The following is a 22,373-nucleotide window of genomic DNA, read 5'->3' on the forward strand; positions in this document are numbered from 1 at the left end:
AAGATAGTGGGAAAACTAAAACATGGGTGAGAAACAGGCAAGAGTCGCACGAAACAGACCTATGGCTAAAAATCTTGGCTCTCAGCAGGGGTTAATCGTGCTTTCAGTCCTGCACACCCCAAGTGAGGCCGAGATCTGCAATTTTTCACCCCTATAAAAGCAAGACGACGACAATCCCGGTCTTTTTCTTGGGGAGTTCCCCCCCCCCTCTCCGAGTACCAACCTCGCAAGAATTCGACTGTTTCTCCGAAGAACAGGAACTTTCTCAGCTCCCAATGGGAATCGACCCATGACCTTGATCCGGATTACTGGTAAGGGTTCTCTGGCTTCCTGTTTCTAGAACAGAACAGAAGAGAACTCGTTTATAATCCACAGAGCGCCTGATAGCACATATGGTAAAAAGATCATAGGGATTGAAAAAACTGTACTTTTTCAATCCTCCAATTATAGCCTGCAAAGCAGGCGCGGGATTTTTAGGGTTGAGGGAGAAATTCCGAGGAAGCGCGCGTAACCGGCCCCTGGAAAGAAATGGGCCTCAATTATGTCAATTGATATCATTTTATAAGATTTCCTTTGACAAAAAGCATCTTTACCTTTTGCGCATGCTCAGTATCCCATAGTGATATATAAACCAAGTAATTGTTCATTAAAATGTAAAATAGGAGCAAAAGTTCCTGTTTTACCTGAAGTTGTTTTCCAACGTTTCGGGCCTGGCTTTTCATCAGTGGCATTGCAAGTACGTTAGAACCGGTGCAAGGTTTTTATGTACGCTTAGGAAGTGAAAATTAAAACCTTTTAAGTGCGCGGGGGCTCTGCGCGCAGTCTAGAGGAAACGGAAGGCGCATCACCAGGCGCACCCGTTGCGCGTTTTCCCCGCGTCGTTAATGGAGTGGGCAGCCGTGTAAAATACACAGAGGCAGGAAAACCAGGCAAGTTCTCCTGGATGCTTCGAAGGTGCTCGCCAAAACGTTGTCTTTGTCTGTCGGAGATTATTCGGAAATAAAACTTTCAACAGGCAAACAACTCCTATAATGAACATCCTATAAGAACAGATTTCAATGATTCTTTTAAAATCAATTAGAGTAAGGCTGAAATTTTTAAACAAATTTTATTTAGCTAAATTGGAAAAAACTTTGCACGGGCTACGTGATTAAACGTGCTGTTATAAGGAGACATCTACAGACGTATAGTCTTGACCTTAAAAGAAAGCACACTTATATACATTAGGAAATAAGCACGTAATTCTTTGTTCAATTATAGGATTGCTTTCAAAGCGTTGTTTTCCATCTAATTACTTGCCAATATTGTTATTGTAGAATAATTAAAAAACTCGCTAAGTGAATGAAAACAGCATACAAATTGGCCAAGTTGCTAAGGCGGGGAACTGACTGACTAGCGGGAAAACTGGCAATTAGACGAAATCGTGGAAAAGTGCACATGAGGGAAACTAGCCTTAACAAACCAATCAGAGCAAAGCGCGGCAACCGCGCGCAACGCATCACTGATATGGGCTTTGCTTCTGATTGGCTAATAGAGGGTATGAACTTTTTCACTGTTTCTACACGAAGAAACTACTAAACAATTTCGAAAGGTTCACTTCAGAGTAACCATTAGCAGTTAGGACTTTGGTAATCACTGAATGCACAGCTTTGTAAAACGACTTCGTAGTCTGTGTTACGCCCACAGCTAAAAAAAAGAAACAGACGAAAAGAATTTGAACAGATTGTTTAAAGGTCAAATCAAATAAATGAGTAAATAATAATAATAATAATAATAATAATAATAATAATAAAGATTTTTTTTTATTCTATGGTGTGGACAAAAGTTGCACTTTCTACAACTTCCTTGGAAACATTTAATATTTGTTTTGCCAGCGGAAGCAGAATTTCCTTGCCTCATACCCAGGTGCGTTCTGGCGGATTGGAGAGCGACTGGATCATCGTATCATGGGAAAGGCGTTCACCCTTCCCAGCGCCCTTTGAGTCAACGCTAAACGTTCCCATGGTCCATTGCGCGATACTCTCGCTTGAAGTCGCGTGTTCCGTTTTCCAAACACACTTGAGACGCCTAGGAACGAGGCAGACAAGTTCCCACGTCCAACGCAAACACAGGCACAGAGATACAAAAGTGCACTTGATCATTCTCTAACCCAAGATGACAGTTGCGCACTTTCCACCTTGCATTTGTGCTTGCGTTTGAGTTGTTCCCGTTTACACGCGTGAAAAGCGAACGCAAGCAGAAACGTAAGTGTTGACGCAAGAAATGGGCGCTCGGGTTTACGTCAACCCTTGAAGGTTAAGTTGTCCTTCTACCTGCCCAAAGCAAGAACAAACTATTTTAAGAATAGTTTTGCTTTTGCGGCTGTTGAGCTTTGGGGTTCCCTCCCTTCTTGTTCAAAGAAAGAGACTTTTCTGCAAAATTCAAGGCGAAGATCAAGTCGTACATACTATCTCAGTCAACCACTATAAATTCTCTCCTTTCTTAGTTTATAGAGTGCGCGATCTCTTCTTAGCCGCTTTAGTTTTAGATATAAACATATTTTTATGTAACTGAATTTCTTAACCACGGCTTTAGGGAAGAACAGATAGTTTACCGTAAAGTTATTTGATGAAACTACCGTGGGTAAATAACGTTTACACTCACACTCGGCACTTACTCAAAATACTGACCTGTTTTTGAATTTTTCACCGCGTGATCGAAGTCAAACAAGCGGGAGAAGTACAATAGTTGAGTGTACATCGCTGTGTCGGAGAACTGAAAACAAAACAATTCGGCAACCACTAAACGAGTTAGGCCACGAAATATTAAATAAATAAATACTTAAATAAATAAATAAGTAATGGAAATAGGACAGAGTGGAGTCCAATTCGGTCTGTAATCATACGATTAACAAAATCGGATGACCGCGTAGCGGGAATACGATTTGTTTAATCACGAGTATGATTACAGACCGAATTGGACGACACGAAGTTCTGTTACCAATTTATCATAATTTTGACAAAATTTGTGATATATAAGGTTCTTTCGTTTAATCAAAACACAAGAAATTCCACGATGTTTTTCTCTAGCAGTGAAAACCAGCTATTTAATCGCACGCGTGGTGGCGCGTACTGTCCAATAGGCTGATTTAGCGACAGAACGGGAACGTCACTTGACTACGGGAAATCGAACGGAAAAGACTAAACTCGACTTCTGGTGCCCAATTTACCGCTCAGCCTTTGGTCAAGCCAGTTGTTTGATTTGCGCGCACCACTGTCAACCTACCTTCCCGTTCTGTTGCTAAATCAGCCTAATTATTTACGCATGACGCGTACTGTCCTATTAAGGCTGAAATCAGTGCAGTTGATAGCCAATCAGATTTGAGAATTTTATTATAGTTATGATTAATAAGTAAATAATAAAATAAAATAAATAAATAATGATTTGGAGATAGCACATCCACAAAGCGGTTCTTCGTCTACCTAATTCCTGGTGGAATTGGAATTTGGAGATGTTGGTTTTTGAGGAGAGGGGAAAAGCGGACTACCCAGAGAAAAACCTCTCAGAGTGAACTCAACTCACATTATGGCATTGACGCCGGGATTTGAACCCGGGCTACATTAGTGGGAGGCGAACGCTCTCACCACTCCGCCATCCTTTGCTCCGCGTTCAAACGGACGCAACCTTGTTGGCCAACAAAGTTTTGAGCCAACAACTCCCAAGATTTCTTTTGCTTTGTGATCGCCGAAGCGTAGCGCAACAATGTTGGATCCGTTTGCAAACCTCATCCAACATTAATTGCCGGGGCCACGCACGCAGATTACACATGGTCTTCAAAGTCTTATAGGTTGTATCCTTCTCACGATGCACTGCAGGTACTAACATTGTTGGGAGTTGTTGCATCCGTGTCCACACCAGTGCCAACACAGACGCAACAACTCCCAACATTGTTGACCCTGTCCGTTTGTAAATAGTTTTAGCTGATAATACAGACAGAGTCAAAGAAAAATTTTGCACGGTCATGGTTGTCTTTGTTTTAGTTTTATACTCACCACTGGATGCAAGTGGGCCCTGAAGCATTGTGGGCACATAGGGGCGCCTCGTTGACGTGTCAGGGGTACTTGACGTGTGCTGTAACCACAGGACGGGTCCTCACATTTCTGCCAACCCTGTGCGATTAGTTATAATGTGGGTTAGTTTTGATTCCTATGTCTCCAAAGCCGGATAAAAATCAACAACATAATAACAAAGGAATTTTTAAAAAAAGAGACTGTTCACAGCCATCTTCGTACTGTTACTTAAGAGAACGCACAAACTTGTTTAGGCAAGGTTAAGAAACAATTCTTGTACAATTTAAGGTCAAGGGTCAAAATTGGGAAAACAAAACATACGGCTAAAAAGGTCTTTTACTAACTGAGGGAAATATCCTTAAGACTGGCATCATTATCAAACCCCTCTCGGGTACGACACTTGCTGATGGTCGCATTCTTGCTACTCCAACGGAGGTCTCATTTGAGGATGTATTATCCATTTAAACAAGAAGTACATATAAACAGGTAGAGGTATAAAAATCCTCCGTAGTTTACGTCGTTAGCTCATATTTACTTCCTGAGCCGGGTTGTTCAAAGCAGGGTTAAGTTAACCCAGGGTTAGTGCGAAACTTGATTTCATATATGAAAGCTTGAGAAGCAAATTCAGTTGTATTCTTTTTGCCTACAATTGATGATTGGATGCTCTAAAAAGAAGAGAGAAAATTCTCCGGGAAAATGCTTTTGAACAAAAGAAAAAGAAACCCAGGTTAAAATTTAACCCTGGATTAGCGCTGATCGGCCTTCGAACAACTGGGCCATGCTCTCCATCAGTGCTCCGTTTTAAGGGTTTTTAAAGCTACTTAAAGCTACAAGGACAGGAAAGAAGTTGAAAGAAGGATTTGGGGTCACATTTGGGAATCGAACTCGGACCCTCTTGCACAGAAGGCCGTGCACTAACGGACTAAGTGCTAGTTCTTGCTCCTTGGTGTATAGCCCACAAAAAAGCCGTACGAGTTGCTTTGTTACTTTTATTACAGTGGAACTTCGATTTAACGAACCTCTATATAACGAAGTCCTCGGTATTAAGAACGATTTTCATCAGCCCGGCCAAAATTACAGTAAAATGTATGGAACAGAAACTCGATTTGCCGAAATCGTCGTTATAACGAACACAATCTAGAAACGTAAACGTAAAATATACCTCGATATAAGGAATAAATGTCAGCATGTGACCGAAAGATAGCTAAAGATGAATGCGAAAGGATAAAACTTGTGTCGAGGTGATATCGAGGTTTTCGATATAACGAACAACTTTCCCCTGTCCCTTGGCACTTATTTAATTTAATCGAGGTTCCACTGTATACAATTGCAGTTGCAAAAAGTGAGCAATTCACAAAATTGCTTCAGTTACCATGTAGTATTCCTTGATGTGTCTACGCATGGCAACGTTCAACTGGTTGGAAACTGCGCCCGCGCTGTACTGATTGTTACATCCGGGACATGTATCGTTGACTGCCAGTGCGTTCGACTACAAAAAAATTGGTGCGAAGTATTAATGTAAGACCTAAAACTTTATACGTTCAATTTTAGGTTCTTATCTTACTAAACGAACTTTAAAAAGCTTAAACTTAAAGAGCTTTAAGTTTCCATAAATTCTGTAACCACGAGCGTATCTCCTCAAATGTTGTGCACTTGTGGTTTTTCAACTATACAACCTTGTAATGTGCTTCGTTTGGTTGCTTCAATAAAAACAACAATTATAAATGTTTTAATAGCTTGTTAAATCTGTTTTTGAACTGTTATGTACCTTTTCCCTGTTGGTAATCCTTAATCCAGAGCATAAACTACACCTACCTCTGCTAAAGGCTTGGGATCGACATTGCTGGTTTGTAAATGGAAAACTGCGGATTTGACTTTAATTTACAAATCCCTGTTCAGCTATAACTCATGCATTGAATGTGCTTAACCTTAAAGCCCTGAATGGTGTAAATTATAAGCTCTATGACTGAAGGAAATAATATCATTTGATGTTAAACTGTAAATGAACATTAACTGTTAAAAGTGTACTTACGGCGCCTTTAAAGAGGAGTTCGAGGGTCGTTTCTTGACCACAGCTGGAGCGTTTACACTTGACTATAAATCGCTCACAATCCTTGAGAAACAAGTAAGGTACAGATTAGGGTTAGGGTTTCTATTTGTGTTTTTACCTATTCACCATTTTCACAAAGACCATAATGCAACTTGTTTACCCCCCGCCCTCAAATTTTGTGTTCCGGTCTTGTGGATTTTAGAACATGCCGATTGTCGTAGACACAATCCACTTTACGTTAAAACGAAACGTCTCAGTGCTATTTAACTTCTACTTTTCTAATGGTTTTCTAAAATAAAGGTCATTTTGGGGTCAACAAATCGAAGAAAAGACGATTTAATCACTGCTGCTACACTAGAACACTTCTTTCAGCTTTTAATTCCCAGATTGAGTGATGGAGACGGAGGCGGTTTTAACTTTTGAATCTGTGGATGAAATCCTATGGTGTTACCATTCAAATGAAAACTCTTCAGCAGTACTTTCACTTGGTACTATTTATTTAGTATGTAGTTCTAACAGTTTTGAATCTGTGAATCAAATCCTGTGGTGTTACCATTCAGATGAAACCTCTTCAGCAGTCCTTTCACATGGTACTGTAAAATTAGTATGTAGTTCCAACTTATTTATTATTTTTTTTAGGATAATGATTACTTTAATTAAATATTTATTTTCTTCTATCTCGGAGATATTAGCTTAAGGTGGCTCCCTAGAGTATTTACTAATAACCCTAGCTATCTAGCATACGTTACAGAACGAAATCTAGTCACTTTGTCCTTGCGATTTTGTTCACGAGATTCACCGCTAAGGTTACCCATATAAGAAGGCTCCTTTATCAAGTTTCATTTTCTGGATTAAGGCCGTTGCCATGGCAACATCGCATCCTTAGCAGGCAGTAATTTTGTCATTTTTGATCATTTTTTCTTAATATTTCTTATTTCCCACGGTGAAATGTCTTTAAACTTTGCCACTTTATATTAACGATATTGCTTAACATTTTAAAGTGGAAAAAACATGGGGTCGTTAAGACGGTTTTGCCAATATTTTGAAATCTGTGATTTTTCTTCATGGAGGAATTTAGCTCTTACAGATTTTAACAAAAATAGGTCAGTACAAAGGTACTGAAACTATCAAGAAATGAGGCGATTTTTAAAAAAATTTACCGAGGGAAACGCGAGAAATTCACGGTCAATTAACTACGTTGACGTCACAAAAATCCGAAAAACACGCGTGGTTCGGGGTCGTATGAGCAAAATACGCGCGCGAGCCATCACGCCCGCATGCGCATAATGCACAAAGCTACTGAAAACAGGGCAGCACTAAAACACGGAATACGGAATCCGGAAACGGAAAGGGAATCACGGAAACGGAAACGGAAACGGAAACAGAAACGGAATACGGAATCAAATAACAATGATAGAAAATTAAAGAATTTCACATTACACAATTTAGTACAATCCAAAGAGAATTTGTCTTAGTTTTCTTGGCAGTTTCCTTAAATATATTCTTGTTATTGTGTCTTGATAAGGTTTTCCGTAGTGTGGGTTACTGCACTGCAAGGCCGATGAAAGTAATTTTACGAGTAATTTTTATTCACGAGTTCATGGGTTGAATAATACAGTTAAATATTACTTAGCTAATTGTCAAGAATAGTCGTAGTTAGCCTCAGACCACACCACGTGATTGTCCCCAAACTGAATACTCCACACATGACCGACCGGTGACGTGACCACAGTTCCGGGTTTTTAGCAATAAGTTCAACTTTTTCGCCAAGCTGAATACTGATGGAATACTGGTAAACCGATAATTGAGTTTACGTGGACGTCCGTATTTTTGTTGAAGAGGCTTATTAAACATGGCGCATTATTTTGATGTAATCGGTTGTGGAATCAAGCAAATGCATGCACAATTCTCTCTTCTCTTTGGACTCCACAATGCCATGGTTCTCTTGAGTAAGTTGTCTTGATAAATAAAACTGAACACTGTTGAAGACAACCCAGAAAAGACACTGAGAAAAACTTGACGGCGACGCCTTTCAGTTTTATAAACGACGCCTCTGACTATTCAAACGAAGTCTGTCTCCATATAACTTACCTTTTTCTTAAGGCACTAGTTTTTGTCAGTAACGTTTTTCTCCTCGCTTTGCTGTCCCATGAGAATTTGCATTCATTGCCGATAGTGGTATCAAGCGTCTTTTCACCGGAATCGACTCCTCTAGTGATACAGCAGTCTCCTCTCCTGTTCTCAGCTAATTTATTCATTTGTGTCTTTTTTTTATCTGTTTATTTATTTCATTGTCATTGCTAATATTCTTTTTTTCAAATCGATCGCTTGGAACCTTCTTTCACAGATTCCGTATTCCGTTTCCGTTTCCGTTTCCATGATTCCGTTTCCGTTTCCGGATTCCGGATTCCGTGTTTTAGTGCTGCCGCTGAAAACATGTGGTTTCTTTGAAGAGTACGAAAGCCATTGTTTTGAAGCCGTTTATCAGTATCATTACGGTGATATCTCGCCAGTTGAAAAAGGAGAGATAGCGGATTCAATTTTATACCCAACACAGGATGTTTTCTTCGAATTACTTGACTATTGCAGCTAAAATTCGGAGCGTGGTGGTCACTGAGGATGGCGATCGTGGGCGATGAAGACGGTGGTTGTGCAAGAATCGCAATAAGCCCTTCATTTCCTAATCTGCTGTACACTGTTTGCAGATCTTCAAATGTTAGCCCACTTCCGGATACTTTTTCAACCTTGTTCTTCTTTTGGGATAATTTCGACGGCGAAGTTTTTCTAACAGTCTGCTGTAGAAGATGGCGCCGATTTATAAATCGTACATCATGTCCTCAGCTACATGTACAAGACCGTAGGTCTCGACGGACAACTATTGCTTTCGTCAAGGGTCAGTCTGTGAGTAAAAATTATTTCTCGTTGTGCAAAAACATTGTCCATTTACTTCGTCTATTTAACGTTTGTCTACTTTTGAAGCGAAAGAATTGATGTCTTTGAGAAATTTCTGCTTGTTTTTACATATAATTTACTCTTTTGGAGATCGATAGTGACTTGTAACCGGTGTAACATTGTCTCCTCTCATAAATGTTTGACCTACACTAATCAAACTTTTTGCACAATGAGCTTCAATAGAAAGTTAATAAAGTTTTTTGGGGGGAATATTTCGAAACTGAGAGGCCATGTTTGTTTTAATTTTTGCGTGGACGTCGCGCGGATTTTAAAGCTCGCGCCATACTAGTGCTCAGGCTGCGCACGGCCAATTTACTCTAGGGAGCCACCTTAAAGAGCTACACTGTAAATCTGAGGATAAATAAAGGTGATGATGTATGATGCTACTGATGATTTGAATCTGTAGACAAAATCCTATGGTGTTACTATTCAAATGAAACCTCTTCAGTATTCTCATATGCTGCTATCTGGTTTTCATCATTTAACAAAATTAAATTGGGAAATTTTGTTGAATTTTGACTTTGATCACCTCTGGGAGGGAAAGTGTTCACAGTTATACCGACCTTAAACCTTTCCTCGTCTGTCATCTGAGCTTGGCCACCAAGCAACGCGTCATTTTCATCATCATGAAGGGCAGAGCTGCCACGATAACCAGAAGGATCCAGGCCTGCGCGGCGAATAAAAAATTGGTGATAAACTTTTTAAAAATTTAGTTTCACGGGAATCTCAATGAACATTAAAAGCCCGTTAATTCGACTACGGTCACGGAAATCTCGTCGTCGTTACAGGGTTGTCGTATAACGATGCTGATCGTTGATAAGAAAAACCAACAACAACAAAATTCAGTGCAGCCGTTTAAATGGTAAGAAAAAAAAAAATAACGACAAACGAACCGTCGCGCGGAACACAAATTGACATTGCTCTTGGAAATCACGCATTGTGCGTTCAACCAACAGATTTGAAGGTTGCGCTGACTTCCAAAATTAACTGTAAGCTCTGAACCAATGAGACGATAGATAGCAAGTAGAGAACTTCAGAAAAACTGCTTCCGGTGTAGGAGTAGAGGCAAAGTTGTCCGTGCCAGAAGCCACAAATACGGATAGACCGCCTTTGAGTTTTTACCCCAAAGAAAGAGCTAGCCGAGGCTTCTAGGGAGAATAAAACTGTGATATCAGGTCATTTCGTTATTGCAGTATACAAGAAAACACTAAAGGAGTTAATACTTTACACAGACCTAATCAGTAGACACATTTTGTTTAGATGCAATTGCAAGCAGTTTTCTAGCCGCGGAGTTAAATCGGTAATTTACTTACCTAAACACTGGGCAATATGAGCTGCATCGGTGCCGTCGATGGGATCGCACAAACGAGCTACAACTGGGTGAACCTGATTAGCGAGATAGTATTTCACATCTAGGATGTAAATACGTCAAGGAGTGAAAAACAACCGACTTGCATTGGTAACTCGATTTGAATTGGTAATTAATACCCTGGGAATTATGCATATAAGACTTAAAAAAAGAAGCTAACAGTGTTTTAGTCCACCACTCTTCTCGAGGTCGCGGAAGGTAAGAGACTGTTCGTCCACCCTTCCATCCAACCAATAAGTCGGAGGTGATCCTGCCCGAGTTGCTTTCGACCTTATTCCCACACTTTATTATCATGTCATAAATAACAATAGAATATCCAGGGTAGAACCGACCTTCATCTTTAAGCACCCATCGTAGCCTAAGAAAACAGCAGACATTTCGTGATGCCACCAATGATGTCTGAGGAACGAACGCAGAGATTTCAGTCATGCTAAGGACGCGTCGCTAACCAGATCTGGGTACTGTTTCTGATTGGTTGGAAATTAACTTCATCCAATCAAAGCTAGATCTGGGTAGTCACACGTCATCAGTATGGAATTTCTGCGCTCGTTTCTTCTGACGTCTTTTGGCGCGAAAAACAGTGGAGTCGTCGCGAAAAGTGTCTTTTTTTTGGTTTTGTTCTTAATAACGGTAATGTATTTAAAGGATACCGATCTTGAGTGTTTCAGATTTGCAGAACTCGTCCGGATGATAAGCTCGCTGACTTGCAGCTAAGGTGGAACCGTCCTAAGGGAAACAGTTTCGAAAAAAAAATTTAACTAAGATTGGTAAAATTCTAGGGTTTCCTTCTTTGTTTAATGTTGAGTGATATCCTATGGGACCTTTGCAGCTGGCCATTAACGTGGTACAAAACCGCCATGCCGGAGAGCAAAAGTCGCACTGGGACAAGACAAACAATCTTGTCCCAATGAGTCTCTTGCTATCCCGCGAGGCGGTTTTCTACCACGTGAATGAAGAGCCTATTCACCATTTGCACATCTTGTTTGCCCCTCCACCCCAACAATTTGCATAACGTTTGTTTTCAATTTCTCCTGGGTATTACAGTCGTCCAGAGAGAATTGAAGACAATGCTTATGCAATTTTTTTGGGGGCGGGGGGCGGGGGGGGGGGGGCAAACGAGGTGTATTATGGGAGATGTAAAAATGGAACTCAGAGAACTCTGCGTTAATTAAGGGAGCTGGGGTGGAGAACTTGTCTTTGATGTCATCTCAGGAGAATTGATTTTTTTGCCTGCAATTTGTACCTGAGCCTTCACCTCAAGTTCAAGTAAAATCGTTTAATCTTTCGGCACGAATTTCTTAACCAGCCTCGAGGAATGCAGGACAAGTTTATGATAAGCTTTGCAGTAGTATTTGGACTTCTCGTCTTTTTGTTCGAATTCCCGAAAGCCGGCAAAATAAGCACAGACTTTGTACTTACGTCGCAAATGACGTATGGGATAGTGTCACCAGGGTTCACTTTTCTTCCCTTGCTGAGCATGCGCAGAGCAACGTTAACATGAGCCAGTGATTTCTTGTCCGGGTAGTCATGGGGAGATTTGGTCAGTTGCTGTAATTAAATGATAACCACGTGTCAAAAACGCACACAGTTTGTTCAGGAAACAAGCCCTTCTAAGAAAATTAAACGTTAAATCTGGAAAAAGTACTCTACAAAATACCGACCTTTGGGCTAAAACTGCATTTTTTCTCATTTTCTCGGTTATTGGTCTAGGGTGGGGTGGGAGGGGGGTGAGTGAATGACGCGATATACATCCAGCACCCGCCCTACACTATACCATGACAGTCACGTGTTGTAGGGCCCAGGTCTAGCACCTCGATCTAGGCAAATTTCACTTTCGTTGTAGGCGGCGTTACCTAGTAAAGAGAGCTGTAGTTGTAGTTTTTTAGTTATCATTCCCAAAGCCGTAAAATATACAAAAAAATTATAAGTCAGAGTCAAAGGTTTTTTGTTTATTTTTCAAGTTTATGACTTAAACAAAGGATATCAAACCTTATTAATGACGAACTTCTGAATGTCGACCTTTCCCTCCGCAACGTTTTCTCCAACTGACGAATGAGAGAAAAAATCAAAACCATAAAACACAGGAAAAATCACAGGAAAGAAAGTCAGAAAAAAGAAGGAAAACAGATTTTAAGCTTAATGAAGACAGGGACATCTATTTGATAATATTTTCTCTTCCCCCGCCTGGGAAACATCAAACTTATAAAACAGAACAGCGTAGTTATTACACTCATAACAGCTGAAACGTAACGACCCGGAACATATTTGTCCACATTTTGTACATGAGGCCGTTACCTAGCGCAAACTTTCCCGCGCTTGGCAACGGATGCAGGTTTTTCGCTCCTTTTCTAGCCTGCGTGGCAGGCGTTAACTGGGGAAGGGATAGAGGGAACTCGGGCGCGCGAGGAGGGGGAAATAGTGAGCGCCTGCAATGACGCTTTAAGCTCATGTTCCCTATTTACTCTCCTCGCGCGCCCGAATTCACGTCTTCCCTTCCCCTATAAACGCCTGCCACGCAGGAGCGTACCTTTTCCCGCGAGGTGAGCCAAACGTGATGGTCTATAAGAGGTCTATTCGAAGAGGACAGACGGCAAATTGTCGTTGCTGGTAAGATGTATAAGTAGTAACTGTTTATCAGTAGGATGCACAAAATGTTATAGGGTTAAGTGTCGAACATTAAAAAGATTCCACCAAGTCATTGTTCAAACAGTAATTAACGTTAACACGAATGGTAGCCACAAGGCAGCCGCCATACCTGACATGAGGTAGTCATGAATGTTTTCCACAATAGTCTCGCGGGCTTGTGAAGAAAGGATTTGAGCCAGAACATAGCTACAATAGAGTGTTGCAACATATTTAGTAACAAATTATGTGGCTTTCAGAGCAAAAATTCAGTTTTTTCCATTGCTTATTTGAATGACGTTTTCCACAAAGGAATTCAACTTGTTGTCTTTCGTTTCGGTTCTTTTTCTAAAACTAGTTTGGCTCTTTCTCCCATTGATTTTTTTTAAACTCACGGCACCGTTCTCTTTTCAAGTTGGTGTCGTTCAACAATCGATAATATATTGTTCAGCCTGTTATACTTTAACAAAATAATGAGAGGCCATTTTTGAGTTACCTCAAGCCTCTGTTTCAAAGCGAGGCTAAGTGCGAAACAATTAACATGAACATGATTTTTAATTCTCAAGTAAATTTAACTCATTTTCACATAAAAGGTTTTACACTGAGCCTCACTTCGAAATACAGAGTTTTTGGAACTGGAAACAGCCTATTTAATTGATGGAACAAGAGCTTACTTTCCAGCATCCTTTGCGAGGTCGCACCAGTCCCTTCTCACAATATCCAGCCCCTTCATTTCTTTCACTTCATTAAGGGTGCCTGAAAAAATGAAATATATTCGTATCGATGAGAAGTGAAAAAAAAAAAGCTTACAAAAACACTTGATTATTAACTTACCATCCTCATTTTCCGAAATACTGATGGCAGCATACCTTAAAAAAGAGTATATAAAGATGAGTGCTACAAGCACATGCAAAAAAGATCAAAAAACGAAGAGAAATGTGATCAATTGATGATGCTGTCTTCTCCATTGTATCGTACTTACTTCTTCTTTTTCAGTAGAAGCATGGACTTGAAAATGCCATCAATGTCTATCTCAAGTAATCGGTAAAGCTTGTTCACCTCATTTTTCACCTAAAATACAAAAAACAAGGCCACTGTTACATTACAGTTTTATAAATAAATAATGCTTTAAAGGTAGCACATCCACTTAGTAGTTTACTTCTTCGTCTACCTGATTCCTCATCGAATTGGAATTTGGAAATGTTGGTTTTTGACGAGAGGGGAAAACAGGAGCACCCGGAAAAAAACTCGACGCCGGGATTTGAACCCGCGCTACATTAGTGGGAAGCGCATTGGTGCTCCTTCCTTGCTCCTGAAAAAGATAATAGTAAAGCGCGAGCTTGCTCAATTTAGCGCTTACTTTTTCCTTCTACTGCTGACATAAACAGATCATTTGGTACGCTAATAAATGCAAGTCAGGGTAGGAAAACTGCCCACCTACCCCTCCCCTATGCCAAGATTAACACTTAGACTTAAGGCAAAATGTTGGCTTGCGGGAGAGGTAGGTGGGCAGTTTTTTTTAGAAACGTATTTTTCGACCTTTTTAGTCTACCGTTTTGTTAGTTTTCCTTTCCTCCTCCTCACGCAAGAAAAGAGGCTCTGAAGATTCTCTGATTACGGTAATTTCTTAAACCAGTGATGAACGCCATAGCTGTCTTTCGTGGGGCCCAGGACAGTATCGCTCCCATCTTTTAATCCCTTTAAGACCTGAAAGTACACGCACCTTGTTGCCTATCTTGCGGACTTCACCGAGATCATTAGAATTCGTGTTGATCATGATGGAGTCTGTGTCACCGTAAATCACATCAAGACCCATCTAAAAACAATATAAACAATCAGTTAACTTAATAACATGACAACAGAAAGGATCATTATATATTTCTGGGAAACTGCCCACCTACCCCTACCCTAAGCCAACATTTTGCCCTAAGTGAGAAGTAAGTGATAATATTGGTTTAGGGGATGGGCAGGTAGGCAGTTTCCCAGAAACGTAAAATAATCCAAAAGTTACATTGATCAAAAGTCCAGACACCATAGAAGAACTAGTCATAGGCATTACAGAGGAACTCTAATTCTACATTGCTCTAACAAAGCTGCAAATAATTTTCTTTCTCAAAGTACATATGTTTGGCTAAGTCACCAATATTGTGGTCGGAATCGGTAAAGCACGCATTTCGCATCTTTAAAGAAAATTGTCCAAGGTAGGCGCATGATTAGAAGGTAGAATGTTTAGTGCTGTTCACTGCAACAATAGGGAACTTAAGCAACGATGACGGCGACGTCAACAAGAACGGCAAAAAGCAGTAACTTTAGATTGGCAAAACAAAAACTTTGCACGTGCATCACGCTTTTTGTACATTTCTTTGCCGTCATTGCTCGACTACGACGTGAAACTTCCTAATTTCACGTTTTATGGAGGACGTGGACACAAGACAACGATTTTTTTTTCTTTTTTTGAACTTAGGTACAGTTTATAGGAATTAAACTCCTAAAAAAATCGCCAAAATTTGACAAAATTAAAAGAGTTGGAATAAAATCGACGAAGTTTGAAGCAGCGCGAATACACTTTTCGGGTGACGTTTTCGCTGCCGTTGCGGTCTAATTACGTCCACTCAAAATAGATTTTATTCATCTGCTGAAAACTTAGTCTTTGGCATTAACTTCGTGTGGACATAACTTCCAGCAACACTTAAGGTTGTTTGATGATGAACTGCTATTTGAGAAAGTCTCTTACGTTTTGAACAAGTTCCTTGGTTTTCATCAAAATCTGCAATGATAAAGAAATGTGTAAAATAAAATAAATTAGCAACAAAAGTTCAATCATTTAGTTTGTAAACGACAGTCTTCACTATCGATGGGACCCTGTAACTGACAGGGTCCCATCGACAGGACCAAAGACAGTGCCCGTATAGAGAGGAGAAGTGTGACGTCACGTTACCATGGTAGCACTATTTCTGGATGACAACAAAACCAACGACGATGGTGAGGGCAAGAAGAACGGCAAAAAATAAAATGTTTATATTAACAAACAACAACTTTGCAGGTGAACCACGCTATTTTGTACATTTTCTTGCCATGGTTGCACCACTACGACATGAAACTTCCTAATTTCACGAACCCGCTTCATCTAGTAATATACATGAACACAACACAAAAATTTTCGCTTCCTTTTTCTAAACTTAGATAATGATAGATATGGCCCAAAGAAAATTTCGCCAGGATTTGCCAAATTAAATGAAACTGAATAAGATCGGTGAAGTTCGAAATAGTGTGAATAGATTTTTAAGTGACTTTATCGGTTTGTTGTCATCCAAAAATTTTGCTACCATGACAACGTGACTTAAATCTCTACGCTTTACAGACGCCCGCTTAATACGGACACCTCATTATTACGGACAGTTTTCCTTGTCCCGGGGGAACGTAAGCCCTCACATTTTCTCAAAATTCAACCCGGTTAATACGTCTAATACGGACAGCCCCTTGAATGCCCATATTTGCGGGGTTTGACCGTACTGTAAGCGTGAAACAGGTATACCTTTCTGAAGGAGCCTCCCCGTATAGGCCATTATAGGAAGTGCCCCCTCCCCCCCGAGGCAAAACTATCAACTGTATCAAAAACTATGGATAAGATAAAACGGGCGACCACATGACCTCCTCTGGCAATAAAAAGATCACTAACGCCTTCGATTTTGAAAGAAAATGCCATGGCAAAACAAAAGGTCTTTGATATTGTTTACTTTCCGGAAGATTTCAACTTCTAAATTTGCATTTAATAAGTCAGGTAAAGAGACGTAAGGTATAATAAATGAATTTAAAATAGTTACCCATCACGGAGCATGAAGAATCGTTTACTGATATTTTATCGATTTGCTGTAAAATCTTCGCTCAAGAAAGCTGGAGATAAAGGCAATTTTAAAGGTTTTTGAAAACTGAAACAAAGCACAATGGTATAACTCATACGAGCACTCTGAACTTTTCTCGTGACAATAATGGAATTTGGTCGAGTTCTTTTGAAAGGCAATTAAACTTTAATTGCGAAATGTTCAATTGGTCGAGTCGTTCAAATAAATAACAAGGGGATTATATATTTCAATGACACTGGTGCAATGATTAACTGCTACAACGTGTACAGTTGACAAAAAATATCGGGTATGTAACAAAAGCGAGGAGCTGAGAAGCTATCCGTTTAATCAACAAAACAAAAAAAGCTGCAGAAGGCACGAAGTCTTTGAGTGGCACTTGAAGAAGCAGATGGTTTGAAAGTATCTAAAAATATTTTATCACTGCCATGTTGCATCGCCGCTATACGTCCATAGCGGAGGAACCCGAAAGTGGAGAAACCAGCTTACCCGAAGGTAAGAGAAGTGGTAGGCTTATTTCTGTCGCTACCGTAGGACTTAGTTTACGGTAAAGCCTCCTGTATTTAGGTCAATAGCTAGAAAAAGTCATCGACTGACTAACAAAGTTGTGGTCGACGGTACGCTCAATTAACCCGTGCCTCGTTTTACGGTATTTTCAAGATACACAAGAACGAAAGACGTCGAGGAAAGGTTTTGAGGTCGAACCAGAGAATAGAATTCGTGACCTCAGTCTCGTACAGAGGGCTGCGCTGTAACCAACTGTGCTAGTCCTATTCCGATAAACAAAAAGTATTCATATCTCGGTTAAGATACAGCTCATGACTGTATAGCGATGAATTTCTAGGTTTATACTCTCGAAAGACAGGTTTCCAGGCCGAGCAGTGGGTGCTTCCCTGTGGTGCTGTGCCACTCGGGTTTCCAAAACAGTTTTAAGACTTCATAATTAAGGGAGTTTTTCGATGTTTGAACCTGAACAAGAAAAAAGGCGTGTAAACATAAAACCCTTGTTAACCCTTTTAAGCCCTTTAAAAAGGGCTCCACTGAGATCAGCATGCAATTCTCCACACTCTGTTTCGTACATTTCCTATGGTATTAATGTAGAGAATTTGTTTTAATAATCAAGACTTTTTTCAGTTGTTGATTCCTTACAGTAGATATTAAGCAAATAACGTTTTTGGAAAAGCTGGAAAAACGAAGGTTTCTTATAAGCGGGTTTTACTGTACTGTAACACTGCATACCAATGTTTGCAAAGTCAAATGTTGTTTTCTAGGTGAAAAATTGGTTTACATTTCAAGGTATAACAAACGCCCGTAAATAAACTTACTTTAATTTTTATTTTAGTGTTTGCTTATTTTTATATTTCAGAGAGAAATCTCAAAGAAACAACAGACGACAAAAATCTCAGTTTTACGAAAACGCGAAACAGCGAGTCCTCCAGCCGACAATCAGTGACGCGTGCCCGATTGTCGACCTCGGAACTCACCGAAAACACACTGGACGAATCGGAAAGCGATCGGCTTTCGTTGTCAGAGGACGAAGATTTATTCGCCGAAGAAGCGGAAAACAAGTCCCAAAGAAAAGACAAGCGGGCGTCAAGTAAACAAAGCAACAGTTACCTACACCGAGCGTCGAAATACGAAGAAGAGATCTTGAAGTCAGTGAAATTAACTCCTGATCAAATTCGTGAGATAAAGGAAGCCTTCCATGTTTTTGATAACAATGGCGACGGATGTATTACCGCCACAGAACTGAAAAAACTGGTCACCTCGCTTGGTTATAATATAACAGAAGCAGAGCTTATGGACATGATGAACCAAATAGGTAAACTGAAGTATGAAGGATGCGCCAGCTCTCTGTCGTTATCATAAAACGCTTTGAGTAACCTCGTTCATATTTTGGAAAAAAAAAGTACATAAAATACTGAAATAGAAAAACTTAGGCAATGTTCACAATATACCGGGAAGCTTTTCCGCCGGCACAAAAACCATACCGGACAGGGATTCTGTTAACACATAAGAACGGTGATTTCTACGCGATTTCTCTGACTGAGCGAATCTGCGCCGCGCGGATCTCTAAACTGGAGAGTCACATATCGGATAGTGTTCACAGTATACCGTATAGCCTTTTGTGTCGACACAAAAAGCTCTTCGGTATAGTGTAAACATGGCCTTACAAGAAAAAAAGGCGCGAACATAAATGCTAACCGACACAGAACGACCAAAATCTCAAACCATCGGGGTCGGGGATGGGGGAGGGAAAAGACCCCCCTCCTTTTCTTCCCTCGAGAGCTTGTTCGCTGGCGTAATTTTTGTCCCTTAACGAGCCGTGGCTTCTCTTTATCGTTTCGTCAGAATGTTTATCTCTGACTAATTCGCCACCTATCAGTTGCAAGAAAAACATCACATTTCCCGCGTCTGTCGATGAAATGTGGGTACTCTTGAGTTCTGATTTTACGTTTAAAATATGTTCTTGATGTTTCGTTTTTAGATGCAGACGGTAACGGCGCCATTGACTTCCCAGAATTCCTCGCATTGATGACAAAAAATCTAGAAGACTGTGATCCCGAAGACATTTTACTGGAATCTTTCAAGGTGTTCGACCGGGACGGTAGTGGTTTCATAGGCGTTACTGAACTCGACCGAGTCTTCAAGCTGCTCGGTCAAGACTTTAAAGATTACGAGATCGAGGCCATGATAAAGGCCGCTGACGTCGATGGCGACGGGCTCGTAGGTTGGGAAGACTTCACAAAAATGATGAACGTTTGAATGGATTGGACATTTCTAGCCTGAGATCAGGCTGTCCATTTGGGGGAGTCTCGAGAAGTCACGCAAGAGACGCGCGCGAAAGGAAACTCGGGCGCGAGGGCGCGTTGTTTCGCGTTTCGCTTCGCTCGCCATAACGGGAGAGCTTGCTGGCAGGCAAGGACATTACAACGAAAAAACGACGTGACCTTGAAGCTTAAGTTATTACATACTACTGAAGTATTATGGAAAAAAGTATAAGATACAAAACAAAATTAAAATATGTCGAATATGTAGAAATCTGTGTACTTTCTAGCCAGCAAACTAGCCTGAAATATTTCGTCAGCTTTCAGGTTTATTTTCCAAAGGTATCAAAACCAATTTTTTTTTTCAGATTTCAATGGAAACGACGAAACAAATAAAATTGGTCTCTGCGTGGAAAACGCAAAAAAAAAATCCTTCCACTACTCCTTTCTTGGCGAAGGGGGGGAGGGGGGGGTCGTTGCGTTTCGTGAGCAGACAAAAAGGGTTGCGCGGGAGACTAGGGTAAACGCCATTTAAAGAATTTTTCACAACTGACGATTTGACTTACGTTAAGAATAATTCCGAGCAACTTTTTGTTGAAAAATGGCGAAGACAAGTTTTGAACGCTTAAAACTTTTTTTTAATTACTTTTAAGTCCCAAAACAATGAATCTAAATGTAAAGCATATCTAGTAAGCATCAAATTTTAAACGCTGAAAACAACCCTTTTCTTTCGTTTTACAGCTGTGTACTATTCTACAAAAATTCCAACGATATTTGCTACGTGACCAATTTTCATTTAATTATCTTTTATTTTGCCACCAGCTTTAACTCTTAAAAGAAACGATTCAATTTTCATAAGCTTGAAAACAAAAGCGAAGTAATGATGAAAGGCCAAAATCAGTACTTAGCCCACCTTCGGATCCAAGTAATTAACCTTCTTTTAAAAACCTGCATGTAAATCAGACGAACTAGGTCATCTTTTGTTGGCTTGACAATAGAATACGATGTTAACAATGTGCATCTCGTTAAATGCGAAACTCGTTTTGCGAATGAGACCAGCCGCCTTCTGCACGAATAAAAAGAAATTCAGATAAAGCAGAGCTTGCACTGAGGGCGATGTAGCACTCGTAACAACTGTACGTTTTTGGCGATAGCCTCAAAATGTCAGTATTCAACAACCAACGACAAGCGAACATAAGAGTGGTTTTTCGCAAATTTGACAAAGATTCCGACGGATTTATAACTGTTAAAGACCTCATTAGCGTTTTCAGGGAACTTGGCGAGGATGTCAGAGAAGGTGAACTGAGAGAGCACTTTCATAACGCAGGTAGGGAACATGGATGTGAAAAAAGGAATTTCGATAAGTATGATCTTTTACTGCGGCGTAAAAAGGTGTAAGTGAAAGGTGTAAGCGGTAACTGGTTACTTCTCAGCAAACCACATTATCGGAATCTTCAACAACGTTCTGATAACCATTAGGTCTATAAAGAAATTTCCCAAGTTTTTGATGTTAGACACTAGTTAAAAGCTTACAATTCCACTGACTGGCTAAGATATTTTGATCCTTACATACAACCGGGAGAGAGTAATCCAGGACTTAACTATATAGAGACTTCTTAATCGACTTTGGATCATTACTTTTAAATAAATCATTTCGATCTCTGATTAAATCCTCTATCACACTCATTTTTTGTAATTACACATGTGGGAGGGTCAAATAGGATAAACTACATCTCACCTTCCAATATTAGAGCCAGTGTTGAAACCTACCCTCCCCAGCTACATAATTTACTGCAATTCTCTCCCCATTCCATCCCTAACATTTTATGCCCCCCCACCCTGAGGTTCACGTATTTCTAGTTATTTTTAAATAAATCATTTCGATATTTAGCATTAAACTGTAATGGTTCACAGTGCGGATATGCCATCGAGTCAACTCGTCGCTTTAACAAGGTTCCTTTTTCTCGTTTATTTTCAGGCCTGGGACACCGACCAAACACGCTTATATCTTATGATATTTTTCAGCAGATTTCCAAAAAAATCCTGCGTGAATCGAGAAAGGAACGACGTCTTAAAAGAGTGTTTCAAGAGTTCGACACGGAAAAGAAAGGCTACATCGAAGGGCATGGGATACGGCGGGTTCTTCGAAGACTTCACATTGATCATACAGAATCAGATATAGACTTAATGATGCAAATGGCAGATACAAAGGGAGATGGAAGGGTAGATTTTGAAGAATTTCTCCAGATTTTCAACGACTCAGATGATATATAAGAATTTCGCCATATACTATTGCTGCGGCTAGTGCACAAAAAAACAAATATGTTTATTTTTAGTTGTTGATCGAGTTAATCAGATTGTCAAAAGGTGGGCAATTGTTTTCAATTGCAGAACAAGTTGTTTTCATTTTGGGGATTATAGACAGGAAATTTGATTTCTCTAACGTTCAACATTCTTTAATAGTTTGAATTGTCGTAAGATCTCTTAAGCTGTGAATGTTCAGGTAATCCGACTAAAATAAAACAGTTTAAACAAAGTTGGATTAACAAACCGAGCAAAACTTTTAAAAGGAGTCAGAATTTTAAGGGAAGTACAATAAAAAAGCTACAGAAATAATGAAAAAAAATAATAATATGTAAACGTCTATAGCACTCCGCTCTCATCAATTAATTTTTTATGGCCCTGAAAAATCAAGTGTCCGAC

The 22,373-nt window shown here is 40.0% G+C and overlaps 3 protein-coding genes across 3 annotated transcripts in view; 2 read left to right on the forward strand and 1 right to left on the reverse strand.

The window, feature by feature from the left end:
* Positions 1–1,089: 1,089 nt before the first annotated feature.
* LOC140949803 (DNA polymerase alpha catalytic subunit-like) overlaps positions 1,090–22,373 on the reverse strand; it is a 48,888-nt gene continuing 27,604 nt past the window's right edge. Inside the window, exons 45-60 of the mRNA XM_073398933.1 lie at positions 15,777–15,809; positions 14,766–14,858; positions 14,025–14,113; positions 13,877–13,911; positions 13,717–13,798; positions 13,176–13,252; positions 12,410–12,465; positions 11,840–11,968; positions 11,071–11,146; positions 10,365–10,463; positions 9,615–9,718; positions 6,082–6,162; positions 5,422–5,538; positions 4,032–4,148; positions 2,670–2,754; positions 1,090–1,686 (exon numbers count right to left, since the gene is read on the reverse strand). Of these exons, the coding sequence (XP_073255034.1) occupies positions 1,559–1,686; positions 2,670–2,754; positions 4,032–4,148; positions 5,422–5,538; positions 6,082–6,162; positions 9,615–9,718; positions 10,365–10,463; positions 11,071–11,146; positions 11,840–11,968; positions 12,410–12,465; positions 13,176–13,252; positions 13,717–13,798; positions 13,877–13,911; positions 14,025–14,113; positions 14,766–14,858; positions 15,777–15,809 (1,401 nt within the window). The 3' untranslated portion in view covers positions 1,090–1,558. The remainder of the gene's footprint in view (positions 1,687–2,669; positions 2,755–4,031; positions 4,149–5,421; positions 5,539–6,081; positions 6,163–9,614; positions 9,719–10,364; positions 10,464–11,070; positions 11,147–11,839; positions 11,969–12,409; positions 12,466–13,175; positions 13,253–13,716; positions 13,799–13,876; positions 13,912–14,024; positions 14,114–14,765; positions 14,859–15,776; positions 15,810–22,373) is intronic.
* Positions 17,157–19,987, forward strand: LOC140950858 (uncharacterized). The gene is made up of 3 exons (XM_073400078.1): positions 17,157–17,397; positions 18,269–18,724; positions 19,391–19,987. Exons 1-3 carry the CDS (start codon positions 17,331–17,333, stop codon positions 19,666–19,668), a joined length of 801 nt encoding a protein of 266 aa, XP_073256179.1. The 5' UTR covers positions 17,157–17,330; the 3' UTR covers positions 19,669–19,987.
* LOC140951014 (neo-calmodulin-like) lies at positions 20,611–22,255 on the forward strand. The gene is made up of 2 exons (XM_073400235.1): positions 20,611–20,997; positions 21,649–22,255. Exons 1-2 carry the CDS (start codon positions 20,832–20,834, stop codon positions 21,942–21,944), a joined length of 462 nt encoding a protein of 153 aa, XP_073256336.1. The 5' UTR covers positions 20,611–20,831; the 3' UTR covers positions 21,945–22,255.

Source organism: Porites lutea, chromosome 10 (assembly GCF_958299795.1).
Source record: "Porites lutea chromosome 10, jaPorLute2.1, whole genome shotgun sequence".
Lineage (NCBI taxonomy): Eukaryota > Metazoa > Cnidaria > Anthozoa > Scleractinia > Poritidae > Porites > Porites lutea.